This window comes from Prunus persica, chromosome G6, assembly GCF_000346465.2.
Source record: "Prunus persica cultivar Lovell chromosome G6, Prunus_persica_NCBIv2, whole genome shotgun sequence".
Classification (NCBI taxonomy): domain Eukaryota; kingdom Viridiplantae; phylum Streptophyta; class Magnoliopsida; order Rosales; family Rosaceae; genus Prunus; species Prunus persica.
Window position 1 is genome coordinate 1,841,173 of NC_034014.1, and position 15,229 is coordinate 1,856,401.

At 39.1% G+C, this 15,229-nt stretch overlaps 1 protein-coding gene and 1 pseudogene across 1 annotated transcript; both read right to left on the reverse strand.

The window, feature by feature from the left end:
* Positions 446-1,205, reverse strand: LOC109950047 (protein MARD1-like). The gene is made up of 2 exons (XM_020567588.1): positions 1,034-1,205; positions 446-762 (listed from the first exon to the last, which is right to left on the reverse strand). Exons 1-2 carry the CDS (start codon positions 1,201-1,203, stop codon positions 624-626), a joined length of 309 nt encoding a protein of 102 aa, XP_020423177.1. The 5' UTR covers positions 1,204-1,205; the 3' UTR covers positions 446-623.
* On the reverse strand, positions 6,345-14,900 carry LOC18773958 (annotated as a pseudogene).

Consider the following 15,229-nt stretch of genomic DNA (forward strand, 5'->3'; position numbering starts at 1 on the left):
CGACACAAATATGGTTGTGTTGATTTGGTGAGCCCAGACATAGAATACACTCGTAGAAACTCCTACGAAAGCACGAATGATCCATGACCAGTGTATTTTTCTTAGAGCTATGTGCTATTCTCTCCCTTGTTTTACACTGTATGTTTTGCAGGTCATGTGACTGGTTGTTGCAACGCTCATTGGACTTCATTAAGATATGTTTTAGTATTTTCAACACACAAAAAAGGTTGAGAGCTTCTATTGTTTATATTATTGAGTTTTAAAAGGAATATCTCAACTTTTGTTATATGGGCTTATGTACTGCAAAATCACGCCTGCACTCACTTTGGATTAGAATTATAAACAACTGGACAAAGCCCAATTAAGATAGCCAATTCAAAACGACTTCTCCAATGAATCCCTTTTTTCACGAGCGATGAACTAAGTTTACTAACCACATGAATCGTGAATTAATAAGCAAATTGTAGCTCGTTTTAATAAAATTTTTGATGAACAATTAATCCCAAAAAAAAAAAAAAAAAAAAAAAGGCACGGTTATCATGAAAAATGGACAGCCATGCATGCAAATGTAGTGCTATTCGCTATAGCTATGGCTCTTTTCTATTTTCATTGTTGAAGACTCCTCATTGATTGATCACATTGTTCATCTTCCTCTTCCAAGCCACGGTTTCTGTGGTCGACTGGTACACAATCTTTCCCCTGACCGTGTCCACAACAATTTGTCTGTGACGGCACTGAGGGCTACAAAATGCCCGCAACGAACTGCAATATTCACATCAACAATTAATATTATCATTATTCTCCATAATTTGTAGAAAATTAGCCAACGTGGAAAGACTCTTTTACGTAGAATCTATGCTCTAGTGATTACATATTGTTTTTTCCATGATTTTCTCAGCAACCAAACACAAACAACTATTCAACTACCCATTTACATCACTTTCAAAAAAGAACCAGATGTATCAACATTTGTCAAGAAAGGGGTGCCTTAATTCAATATGTAAATGGCGGAGCTATATACAACTAGGCGTACCTGTACATATAAATGTTATCTTTCTCGCCAAGGATCTTTCTGCAGTAGTTACATCTATCAAGGAAATTGCCACTCTGCCCTTGGCCGTTCTCCATATTGGGCGACCATGCCGGTGGAGACGCATCATCCTCTTCCATGGGAACTTTCTTGGGATAGCGCGGTGGCTTCATCTTCAGCCGCTGTTCCGGCGGTGGCAGCGGCAGGGGCTCGTGGAGAGAACTCAAGTCGTAAAAGCTGGTTGAGGAACGAACAAAGCGCGGGCGTTTCCCAGGCATTTTTTTGTGTCAGCTTGGGGGTTTTACAGAAAGAGAATAAGGGTTTTGGTCTTTTAGTGTAGAGAAAAGATTGGATTGGGTAGTAATTTGGGTGTTGGAAATGGGTTGAATGGGGAGATTTATATAATGATAGTTAGTCCTCCAACTGTATAATAAGTTCTCAGGTTGAAGTCTTCCAACTGTTTACGCGGTATATACATCTACATATATAGTTAAGAAGGGTAGGTTTTCATTTTAACTAAGAGTTGTGGTTCTAGCTAGGTTAAACCTGAAAACCATACAAAAACTGTGTGTGCTATTTTTGGTATAACTAATAACCCCTCAGTCAACAAGAAACTAATGACCGTTTTTAAATAAGTTTGTTTCTAATTCTATTATTTTGGTATAAAGTTTTTAACTAAGTTTGTTTCTAATTAAATTAATTTGGTATAATTTTTTTAAATAAGTATGCTGTTTTTATTGCTTTTGAGCCTATCTATAAGATTCATATAAATCTCTACTTTCTAGCCTTTTTTTTCCCGTCAAATATCAACTATCAAGCCTGCTTAGTAATTTTTGAAACAAGTAGATAAATATTGTACCTAAATATGATTGTATACATATTGAAAGATTTGGTGTAGTTGGCTTGATACAAGCCATAGTGTCATTAGTTCCACATCGAAGTAGTAATCTAGAGTTTAAAAATAGATAGTCCACTACAAATTGCACTGAGTCATTTCAAGTAGTGCATGAGGTGCTTGGAATATCACTTCCATATGTACTTCTTTCACTTTTTGTATACATACCGAGGAGGAGGAGGACACAACCCCTCCTCTAGAGGCGGAGTTAGGATTGTAAAGTTGGGGGGCCGAAGTAGAAAATACAAGTATATAAAATACTGAAGTATTCAATAGTTACATGTTTAGAGCTAAATATTTATAATTTAGTCATGTCTAATTTGTTTTAGAGGGAATTTTAACTTAAATTATAAGTTATTTATTACAAATTTTATATGTTATATATAATATAATAGAGGAGAGATCAAAATATGAGGAGACCAGGGCCACTCCAGACTTAGGAGTGGCTCCGCCATCGCTCTCCTCCCCCCTTATTCTCTGTTACTCAACCCTGTTTTGAGTGTCTTTCGAAGTTCATCTCGGAGCATTTGGCTATACCTATAGGAGCAAATAAATCTAACGACCAATCAGGAGGCGCCATGTAAAAGAGAAGCAAACCATGATTTGCTTAACTTTTAATATAAGTTTGACACATCACTAAAAGAAAGATCCAATTGTTAAAATATGAACATTGAAGGAAGTTGAGATCCACCCCAAAACCAATTGGCTATTGGGGGAGTAGCCCAACTCCTTATAAGCCCTTGTTAGGTTTCTCAACTTTCCAATGTTGGACTTTTTACCTTCACATTCTGACAAACATAACCCACCCAAACTCTGATACTTAAATATGCATTCTTATTTTCTAGTTTCATGACAATCCATGTCCCTTTCTTTTTCCTTCCCCCCTACAAATTTAGAATGTTTATCTTTTTCCGTTTGGCTAATTTGTTTTCAGACTAAATCAATATACTTCCTTCCCCGAAAAACAATAGAACCTTCAACCATAGGTAGGTGTCATTACTCACAATACAAAAACGGATTCTTGATTGAGAGAAATTTGGAGAAATCCCGAAGATCAGATTGGAAATGAAGTAACATAGTTTATTTGAACATCAGAGTGAGAGAAGAAAGCAAAGCGTAACCAACTTTCTTTATGATCGTGGGAATCAAAATACAATGAGAGTTCTTCGAGTTTCAGAATTTGGGTTTTGAGGGTACATATTTTTGAAGGAGTGTTAAAACAGCCTTTAGCTTTTGTTTGTCAATTTTTTCTACTAGCGTAAGTGACGTGTTTAGCTTTTAACCCTTTGATTGTATTTTAATGATATGGCAGTCTTACATTCGAAGTCAAGCATATCCTAACAGATACAATCCAGACAAAGAATCTGGATCCGAAGTAGTAATGTGGCCCTTGTCTAGTATAGTTTAACAATTGTTTTTTTCTCATTTGAAATAGTTAATTAAAATAATTGAATCAAATTAAATTTGGAATGGCCGGAGTGTATAGTTAAAATTGTTTTAATCAATTTCTGTTTAAATATTGAGTCATTTCCTTGTTTTCTTGTTTTGTTTTAATTGTTAGATGGAAAGTTAAGTGGAGGCGTGAACATGAGAGAATTAGATATTACAACAATATTATCAATGATCTCTTACGTAATGGTAAATCATCCCACCTTGATCATGATTGAATTATCAAGAGTTACATGCAGTCATAAAATATCATTGATTCAAAATTTTAATTTGCTTTACTCATCATGGTACATGTATAGGTATAAAGTCATTTGTCACACTCTTTCATTGGGATCTTTCTCAAGCTTTAGAAAACGAATATGGTGGTTTCTTAAGCCCTTGTATTGTGTAAGTAAACACAATTTATGCCCTGAATATTATTGGTAATATAATTAAATATATATTACCATAACATACACATCTTGTAATGGGTAAATACATCAACTATTTTCGAGACTGCGTATATCTTTGTTTTAAGGAATTTGGTGATCGAGTAAAAAATTTAATCACGTTGAGGGAGGAAGGCTCTAAGAGTGTTTTTTGGGAGAAAGGGGGCTAGGGTTTTTTGGGAGGAAGCCATTGTTCTTCCCCCCTCTCCCCTCTTCTCTTCCTCCTTTCACCTCTTCCCCCATTTTCAGAGACAAAAGGTTTTCCCTATTGGTCTTAGTTTTGTTATGATTTTCATCCAACCATTATAAGCGGCTACGGCTCAGCGTCGAATCTTCACCTGCATTTCAGCATCGGATCTCCACCACCATCTTTTTTGCAATTTCTTTATGTTTGGAATAAGTTGCAGAGACTCTTTGGGTTCTCTGTGTAGTTTTCACCTCTCCTTTTGTAAGAGTTTTTCATCTCTTCTTTGTGAGAGCTTTTCATCTCTCCTTTGTGAGGGTTTTATTTGTATTGTTATGGCTTGATTTTTTCAAGCTTTATCTCTTTTTTATTATTCTAAGTTTGCAATCTTAGTTGGGATGCCTGTGCCAGAGTTTCTTTGATTCTGCTTGATCCTTAGTGGAGACACACCAGATTGTCTTAATTTTGATATTAGACCGCTCCGTTATTGTAATAGCCCTTTGAGGCTAGTGACTTTTTTAGCTGAATTATGAATGCAATCATAGAATTTCTCAAAAAGAAAAAGAAAAACAAGACCCGTATACCTACAATAACAATGGTCATGCAATTGGAGCCTTCACACCAGGACGATGTGATATGGTATGGTAGTTCAGCTAAGCTATAATAAGAAAGAAGCATACACTTAACACATACTTGAACTACCACATTTCCTTGTCTGTTACAAAAGATCTAGTTTTGAGACACTTGCAACTTAACGTGCTCCTACGAAATTCCAGCAGTTAGCTAGCAAAAGCAAACACTTAGAAATTGAATAGGAGAGATATTAAATTTGAACCTATGTCTTTATTTTATTTTATTTTTTTTCTCAAAAGAAATAGCGTTCCTCATCTGAACTTTAATTTGGATTTAATTAAAAGACTTAAATGTCAAAATGGTTCTTATGTTTTACCATGTTGGCCAATTTAGTCTATGTGTTTTCAATTTAGCCCCATATTTAGCACTGTTAGCCCCGTTAAGTTTACAGTTAAATAAACATTATACACCATTTTTTGGTCATTCAAAAACCTATAAACCTTTTTCAAATTAATAAAAAATTGAATTAACTTAAAAACATTAAAACATAACATTTGAAGAAAGAAAAAAAGTTATTTGCCTTCATCTCTTAGTTTTTCCATAAAAAGAAATCATGGGTTTGGCAAATGTCACCATTTCCAAGGGTGTGGTAGTCATTTTACACCATAAACACCAACGGAGTTTAGCTCAGTGAAAAATGGTCTTGACTTGCAGATCATAGGTCATAGGTTTGAACCTCCATGACATCAGTTGTGTGTGGGTGTCTGTGAGAAATCTCTCTCCCCTTTAATTTAGACTATCGCTTGTACTTAACAAAAACAGAAGAAAGGAAACTCTCTCTCATGTTAATTTGATACTTCAAACTAGGGGTGGGCGCGGTCCGGTTCGGTCCGGTTCTCACCTCAAACCGAAACCGAAACCGGTATTATTTAACCGGTCCGGTTCGGTCCGGTTTAGGCAAAAAAAATTTCAAAAACCGGCCGGTTCGGTTCTAACCGGTTCCGGTCCGGTTCTGACCGGTTCAGGTTTTGAACCGGATTATTAATTTTTTAATTTTTTAATTTTTTTTTTTATAAAAAAATTTTAATTTTTTTTATAAAAAAATTATAATAAATAACTTATTTTTTTAGCTTAAAAATGAACACATAATCCAATTCATACATTTAGAAATTTTTTGAAGTTGAACTTGGAAAATTAGTGATTATAAAAGTTAAAATATGGCATTAGATTTTAAAATTTTGTAAAAATATAAATATAAAATATATGACCGGTCCGGTTCGGTCCGGTCCGGTGCGGAGAGATGTAAAACCGAAACCGGAACCGGTTGGAACCGGTTCGGTCCGGTTCCGGTCCGGTTTGTTGACTTTTTTGGTCAACCGGTTTTTTTTCCGGTTTTTTTTCACCGGTTCGGTTCGGTGTTCCGGTTTTCCGGTCCCGATGCCCACCCCTACTTCAAACCATATGGGTTTTGTTCATCCATCAAACACGGTGCACGTATGACCAAGAAGATTGAATTAAACTGTCTTCTCAAATCCCATAGAATGCTAGTGTACATGCCCATAAGTACTTTAAGAATAGTTTTAACATAGTAACAAACAAGTAATACGGCTGGTTATGTGAGATAGGCTTGAGCTTCTAGTAGATTGCCCACAGATGATCCTACTCCATAAACCCACTTTTAGAATTCAGATGAAACTTACTTTATTTTATCAGAACAATATTGTACAATTAACTCTCTCACGTGTATCCATGCAAGGCAACTTCAATATGACAGAAGAAGAGAAATTACTTTTCTATGTGGATGGCACAACGCAAACACTTCCCTTCTCTCATGAGATTGAAAGCTTTGTTGACATCTTCAAATGGCAGGTTATGTGTTATGTACTCCTCGACTTGGATTTCCTGCAGGTAGATTTTTTGGAATTCAAACAGGCTGTGCATTTTATTTTGTGGATTAAACAAGTAAATATTTTTTTCTTAAACTAGAAGAATAATCATGATCGGTCAATGGGAACATGTTAGCTGTTTAAAACAGAGATCAACAGTTAACATGAAATAAAACAAAAGAATTTAGCATCATACTGGCTGCAAATTGGCATGCTTTCTTAGCATACACACCTTTAAAGCTGAAGAAAGAAATAGTTTAACACAGAAGATATAACAGTGAGAAGGATTAGGAGGAACTTGTTCTAGATGGTTTATAAATTCAACCTAAGAATTTGATACTAAGCGAAATTCAGATTATAACCCTACTACTTCAAACAAGATGATTTGATAAGTTTGTACATTAGACATTTATCAAACTAGACATGATAAATTGTTGGGCATGCCCTTGGAACTAGGCCTAAACATTGTCAGTAGATTTTCCAGCTACACGAGGACACACTAAATTTTACAACAATGGGAGGGAAAAGGACACTTAATATTAGAAGGGAGATTGGACTTATTGAAGCTTCAATGAAGTTTTAGTTAGTATTACCTTTTTTGTGTACATATCTACTAATGAAGGGAGATCAGATTTAGGTTTCCATCCTCCAAATAGAGATCCCTTCAATGTTCTTCAAGTAAGAAATATTCCATAATGAGCTGTTACCTCCGGCTTCACTTTTGGCACACCAAGTGTAACTGTCAACCCCCATCCCTTCAAAGAAACGCCAGATCCAAATGAGTAAAGTTCAATAAATAAGAACTCTCATCTGGGAGGGGGGCGGGTGAGTATGGTTGTTTCTGTTTATTTCAACATTATCTGTTGAATAGGATCTTTGCTGTCATGAGGGTTGATAAATGCTGTAATTCCAAAAGCTTTTTCTGTACAAATAAGAGCACTTATTTACCAACAAATACATTAGGGACTTGTGCCATAGAACTCCAGATAGAAAAAGAAAATAAGAAAAAAAACCATTTTCACCCTTTTCAGGATTAGTGTCAACACCAATTATTTGAGATGCTCCCCTAAGCTTAGCACCCTGTGCAACCTATCATACAAGAAATCATTACTGTTTAAGTCATGCTGCTGTCATATTTGAAAAGTGAAAACTGTTAACAAGTCTCTGCACTAACAGAAAGGCCTACGGTCCCAGGACCAAATATCACCACACTTGATCCATTAGATATATCAGCAACATTCCAAGCTGCACCCAAGCCTAAAAATATGTCAAAATATGTCAGCAACGTTTTTCCTTGATCAAGAATTGCAATTACATATGTTTGCGACTACGTGCAGGGGCATGTGAGGGCTATCAGATTCCTTTTCTTCTGCTCCTCCCTATCCCCCATCACCTCCAAAACAAAGGAAGCCTTTATATATTATTCCTTGCATTTTAATTGTGAAGAAACTTATCATGAACGGAAAATTCATTCCTCTATTACAACGTGAACACAGACAAACACCGACATGCATACGTGAACCAAATTATACACCTATGTGCAGGGCAGGTGCAATATTTCAAACATCAGTGATTATTTGTGCTTTAGCTTTTTTATGCTCCCACTCGAAATTACTATTTGATTCTCATTCACATTCTAGTATTTAAACTTCTATTTTCAGGTCATTTAGTTTGGTCACCGCAAAGAAACTTCCATCCGATACCAATAATTTCTAGCTACACCTGTATAGCATATCTGAGCTATATGTGTATGTATGCATTTATCATATGCATGTATTTACATAAATACAGTGAAAGAATAAATGGTCATGGTATCATGTGATATGATGGCAATATCATGATTTGAAACTCTACCTGCAGCTACTCCACAACTGAGAAGGCATACTTTCTCCAGAGGCACAACTGAGCTGATTTTGACAGCACATCCGGAGTGCACCACTGTATATTCACTGAAACTTGAAACTGCACAATAATGATAAATGGGCTCCCCATTTATGGAGAAGCGCGTCCTCTGATCACAGCGCATTACACCTCTCCTTTCCAGCCCCAGTACTTCACATATGTTGCTTTTACCTGATGTGCATTGCCTGCATTTCCCGCACACTCCAATGAAGACTGTTAGCACATGGTCGCCTACAGTAAACTCAGTAACTCCCTGCCCAACACTCTCGACAATCCTGAAAAATAGCTATTGGGAACTTATATCACCTGAAGAAGTATAGCTAATTAGCAATAATAATATAATATCACAGCACTGTGGAGTAGTTGATCATCCTCACCCTACAAACCATTCAAAGCTTATTGATATTTTCTCTACGCCTTTTTGTATTTCTTATACAAGTGAAACTGTCCTTTACTTCAAACCTAAGGAAATAAGTTTTTGTAACACCCCGACTCCAAAATTAATGTCTATATTAATTAATTTAAAATAAATTACGAATTTACCCGTAGGGTAGGGGTAAATTGGTTATTTTCTTATCCGGAAGGATTTTGGGACCACGAATGGTATTTTTGGGTAGGCGGTACTGAGACAAATTCGTAGACACGCGGTAGGCTTGAATTGGAGTTGTAACGAAAAAGTTACGATAAAAACTTTATCAGTGGCAAACTTGTAAATATTTCGAAACGTTTGGTAAAAGTCAGATTTTTTCACCTCAGCTCTCTCTCTCTCCTCGCGCGCACTCGATTCTTTCTTTCCTCAGTCTCTCTCTCTCCCCAACACGGACTCTCTCTCTCTTTGGTTCTCTCTGCACGGGCCACGGCCAGGCACGCCACCGGTCTCGATCGACTCGTCTCAACGTCCCGATCAAGGCTAGCTGGTTTTCCCCGTCAGAAACCACGAACTCCGGCCACGAGCTCGACTGGTTTGAACCGGAGCTTTCCCATCGTCGCGTTGCCGCCTCCGCCGCCCAAACCCGGTGAGTGAGGTATGGTTTCTCATCATTTTTCCGAGTTCTAGCTAATTGTTGTATAGGTTTGGACCGATTTGAAGTCTAGAAAATCGATTAGAAAACCTAGGTTTTGGCCAGATTTCAAAGTGAGATTCCGGCGGGTTGCCGCCCGAATTGGACCTTCCCGTAGTGGAATGAAGTGATCCTGACCTTGAGTAGAAGCTAGGATAGGAAGGGTGAGCTCGGGTGTGGAGTTTTTTCCGTCACCGGAATTACTCTACACACCCACGCGCTGCTGGCGCATGTGGCGGCGCGTGGGCGAGCCTGGTGAAGATGCAATTTAACCTGATGAGATCCTTAAGTTGTCACGAGCGCATAGGAATTTGCGGATCTCAATTCGGATGTCGTTTGACTATCGAACGGATTTTCGCATATTGTACGTTATCCGGGTTCGATAGGTTCTGACCGTTGGATCTTTTTCGAATTAAAATATGTTGTTCTAAGTATTCCTAGGACCGTACGGGACTTCACGGATTATGAATCAGAGCCCCGGATGTTTCGATTCAATAATGCAAAGTTGGTGGGTTAGCGATAACCGTAAAAATCGTGAACGATTCCTAAACCTGTAATCGGACCTTAGGATACCTCCTTCAACGTACACGTATTGGGAATTTGGGGATTTAAGCATTTAATTTGTGATTTCTGCTTCGACGTAATTTTATATTAATTAACGGGTCGTATATCGAAATAGATGTTTCGACTGCACGTACTCAGCAGGCAGGACCCTCACGTGGTCAGGCAGCGTGGGTATATTTGTGAGTGGACTTTGTTTTCAATGATGAATGATTTTTGCATAATGCTTTTAATGGCTTATTGAATATATTATATTCATGAGATGAATTTGATGTTGCACTTTGGCAATATATTGTGAGTTTGGCATTTTGAGTTTTGAGAGTGTATTTTTATAATGGTTGTGGGGAAGTATATATATATATATATATGTATATATATATATATTCTCTATAGACGAGTTACTTGAGTTTTTGAAGGGTGTTGTGGAAGAACTTGATTATGAGGGGTTGTTGAGAGAAGTTGTATGATTACACTATGTAAGTACCTTCCCCAGTATTAGACTTTCCACACACGGTGTTGGATGTTCCGGTGTGTGGGAAGAATAGGTTATCCGTCTCACTCGCGGCGTTGGATGTTCTAGCGTGTGAGACACTTTCTATATGCGGCGTTGGATGTTCCGGCGTATGGAAAGACTCTGAATAGTGTTTAGGGTCATCACCCATGGCGTTGGATGTTCCGGTGTGTGATGATCCAATCTGCGCGCGTAGGACATAGTTTGGGAGCTACACATGTCGTTGGATGTAACACCCCGACCCCAAATTTAACCCTTATTTAATTATTTAATTATTTAAGGGCATTTTAGTCATATTTTTAACCGGAGAGAGTTTGGGACCGCGACTTGTATTTTTGGATAGGTCGTACTGAGATGAGTTCATAGACACATAGTGGGCTCGAATCGGAATTGTAACGAGAGAGATATGGTCAAAAGAAGCCCAGTGGCACAATGGTAAATATTTCGAAATGGGATTTTTTTTATAAAAATCTGGTTTTTTTCTCTCTCTCTCTCTCTCTCCCCCGCGGGTCTCTCTCTCCTCTCCCTAGCGTGCGACAGCCGGCCACGTTTTGGCCGGCCGTGCTCTCCTCCGGCCACCAATGACGACGGGACCGGTACCAAAATGACCGGGCCGTCGTCCTCTTCCTACCCCAGCCAGCCCCCGCCTCCAACCCCCGCGGTTTCGCCGGAATTTGGAGAAGAAGCGGTCGACGTCGCCGGATCTTCACAGCCGCCGATCTCCCTCCTCCGGCCACCAATTCCGTCGACCCAGGTATGGATTTTGAACCTCTCGAGCTGCTCTAGTTGATGGTTGGGTAGGATTAGATCGATTCTTAGCGTAGACAACTCGATTTTCAAATTGAAAAACGGCCGAACTTCGGCCGTCGTGATCGGCCATTTCCGGCCACTTTTTGGGGTAGGTCCAAGAACAAAAGTGGCTCCAAATAGGGTGTTATACCTAGGGTAGGAGTTTGGAGCCGTGGTTTTGAGATTTTCCGGCGAAGCGTTATCGCTTTGGGCACCCACGCGCTGCCGGCGCGTGCGGCAGCGCGTGGGCACTGTAGAAAAATAGCACTGTATTCCGATGAGATCCTTAGGTTGTCACGAGTGCGTAGGATTTCGCGGATCTCAATTCGGACGTCATTTGACTATCGAACGGATAATCGCATATTATGCGTTATCCGGGTTCGATAGGTTGGGACCGTCGGATGGTCCCAAATTTAATATATGTTAATCTAGGTATTTATAGGATCATGTAGGAATTCACGGATCGTGAATCGGAGCCCCGGATGTTCCGAATAATAATTTAAAGTTTATATTTTATATTAACCGTCAGATCATGCGATCGTGAGAAATTCGACCGTCTGATCTGAACCAAACTCGCAGAACAAGTGTCCTATACCTGGTAGAACCCATAGAGACTTTCGGATCGGAAATTGGAGGTCGTGAGTTCTGCAAGTCCGTTTGACCAGGGTTAGAGTAGTTTGACCCTTGGTTGACCGTGAATTTCCCGGAGTAATCTCACCCTTCCGGGGGAGATTATCGGGAGCTAGACTATTGTGGAGGGTTACACAATATAAGAATTAATTTATATAAATATAATTATAGGTGGTTGTACAAGGGTACAACAGAGTCTAGAATGTCAGTTTGGAGTGCTATACGCACTACTGTAGGTACCTCCTCGGATTTTGGATTCACTACAAGCACCACCAAGTGAAAGTTAGGTCCCGCTTGGCGTAGGTTATTCGGCGTGTTGACAGGCCCCATACGTGGCGTTGGTTGTACCGGCGTATGGGGAGAATATGTGAAATACAGATAAATGAAATAAGATATCGCCCAAGTGCGGAATTGGGTTTTTAGGGAAGAACTACGTGTGGCTTGATCCCTCAAGGAGGGTACGTAGGCAGCCTAAGGTTATTAGGTGCAGCCACAGACTAAATATTAGTCATATTTTGTATTTGAATTGTTTGGTAGTTGTTTGAGAATTATTGGAAGGCCGAAGGCCATTTATGAAAATTTGCATGAAATTATATTGTGCATGCTGCCAGTTGGGAATATTAAATGCGTTTTTATGCAGGTATAAATTTTGGGAAATGTCCAAATTATAGGGGAGACTCTGCCGAAATTTCGACAGGAAGTCTCGATTTTTAGTAAGTGGGCCTGACATCGGGGTGATGTCAGGAATTGCAAAGGGTTCGTCTCGGATTTTGAGAAAATTCGGGGCGGGTCCTTTCATTGGATGTTCCGGTGTGGGAACTTTGGAGTTTTCTCCCCCGGTTGGAACGCTCATCCCTAGACGCATGATAGCACTTGGAAATCCTGCGGACTAATCAAACGATCCCCCAGTTGGATTGTTTTCTCTAGTACCTAGGTAGTGTGATGGGTATATCGTATAGCCTTGTATAGTTATTTATATATATATATATTTATATGTATATGCATAGTTGAGTGAGTGAAGAATTAGAGTTTGTTAGTGGTTTGGCAGGAGTTGTAAGTTTGAGAAAATGGGGTTTGTGAAAGAGATGATTTGTATTTGAAGAGTTATAAATGAATCATGTTTTGAGTAATTAAATATTGAATTGTGAACCTGCTGAATTGAGCATTATCTTTACACGGTGGGGTTACTATATTGTTTTAATTGCAAATCTGGTTTTTGTCCCTCCCAGTCAGTAGTCGCTCCAAGAAGTGTGCAAGTGGTGTACGAGGCTCGAACTGTGAATCTTCCTAGTTAGGAATTGAGTAATTTCTTCTACTCAACTGTTCTTGTAATCTAAATTCAGTAGATGCTCTGTTATCGTCCATGGTAGATTTTACTTGTGAGGCCGGAGGCCATTTTAGTATGACTTGTTGAAGTATGAAAGCATGCTGTTGGTTGAGATTTTTATTTTATGTTTGTTGCAGGTTGAAAATTTATGTTGAGTTTGCTTAAATTATAGGGGAGACTCTGCCAAAATTTTGGTAGAAAGTCTCGGTTTCTTAGTAAGTGGGCCCGGCATCGGGAAGATGTCGGAACAAAGACGGTGTCCGCTTCGGTTTCCGAAAATTTCGGGACGGGTCCTGTCAGTTTTGGTGTTGTAGTGTATCACAAAAGCAATAGTTCAGTATAACATGGTTATCTTCAACACACATGATTGTATCACTCCTAGAACAATGCTTGGCTCTTCACCAGTGTGGATGAAGGTAATCACCAATTTAAAAGCATGAATTGTTGAAAATGGTGGGGAGTACCATATAAAATTGTTGTTAACTATAAAATTATTGTTGCAAAGATAATAAGAGAAAATGGAGAGTGTGACACCTCGGTAGGAAGGAAAAAGTTCTTCCTCACCAGTGAGGAGCCAAGCATTGTCCTCACTTCTATACCTCAAGTATCACCTCTAACCCAAACCTGAGCATCCAATAGAAGTTCCAATTTAGCTCAACACATGTTACAAGCAAGGCATACATCTAGAATATAAAAAATTAACTACGAAATTGACTAAACAATTTTATGGTATGATAATCTTACATAAGATAGCTAGTACTATAATATAAAATATAAGTAGATGAAAAAAATAAGGAAATAACTCACCTTGTTGCTTCATGGCCAAATATTCGAGGAAAAATAGCCTGCAAAATAACAGGGTGAAATGGAGTAGGATGAAATACCAGTATTCTCATGAATAAATTCAGCACCCTTTTTCCTAAGTTCTTATCAGGGAAGTATAAATGCATTGAAAGAACGGCGGTATGGATGAAATAGGAGTATTCTCCTGCTTCGTGTGATAATGTGAGGGAGAAGGTAGAAGATGCTCTTTAAGGAGAATCCATGTTCAGTAACCATCAAGGGGTATCCATAAATAATCCTATTTTTGGTATCAACATGCATGGATAACTTTTAGATGAATAGTCAGTTGATACTTAGCTCCTGATAGATCTGAATTTCAAAAAATTTAAACAGGATATTAATTCATGGATATGTTCATTACTTTTAAACAAAGGTTTACTTCTTCTCAGTTACTTTAATGACTAATCTTGAACAACTGTTTTACAAGAAAATTAATCAATCCGGAAAGACGAAAGCATATCTGGCAGTGGCACAAACAAAGTTTTAATTTTTCTTGGTCTGACAGAAACCATAAGTAATAATAGTTAAACAACGAATTTTCCCAGCCAGATAATGATTATTTTCCTCGATGTTCAATAAGTAGGAAACAAGAAAAAAGGAATTGAAGGAAAAGTAATATTGTTCTATCTCTATTTGTGTTGATAAGAAGAAGAAAAGAAAGGGGGAAAAGAGGAGGACAAAATAAGAAGAGGAGCGTACCTGAGACTCCCAGGTAGTGATGTCACTGCGACAGAGAGAGGTACAGACGACTTTGATCCTTGTCTCCATTGCCTGTGGTGGATTCACATTCACTTCCTCTATCACCAAAGGCTTTCCAGCTACCCATGCCATCGCACCTTCTTCTCAGTTACCAACATCAGGTGGAGGTTCTGTCAGTACCAGGTCAGGATCATCTCCCCATATGAATCAGACCCACCCTGGCACCCAGACCCTAAACCCTAAAGAACCAGACCGACCCTGGCACCCAGATCAGCCTAGCGCCGCCTAGACCCGCCCAGACCCACCTAGCCCAGCCAAGACCAGCCTAGCTCCGCCCAGACCCACCTAGCTCTGCCTAGACCCGCCTAGACTAGCCTAGCCCCGCCCAGACCCGCCTAGCTCCGCCCAGACCCGCCTCGTTCCACCCAGACCCGCCTAGCGCCGCCTAGACCCGCCTAGCG

Bases quoted from the DNA above. Each gene is read 5' to 3' on its own strand.
- LOC109950047 (XM_020567588.1), bottom strand. From the start codon at position 1,203: ATGAAGCCACCGCGCTATCCCAAGAAAGTTCCCATGGAAGAGGATGAT. The intron at 763-1,033 runs GTACGCCTAGTT...TGAATATTGCAG, and splicing joins GATAACATTTATATGTACAG to TTCGTTGCGGGCATTTTGTA.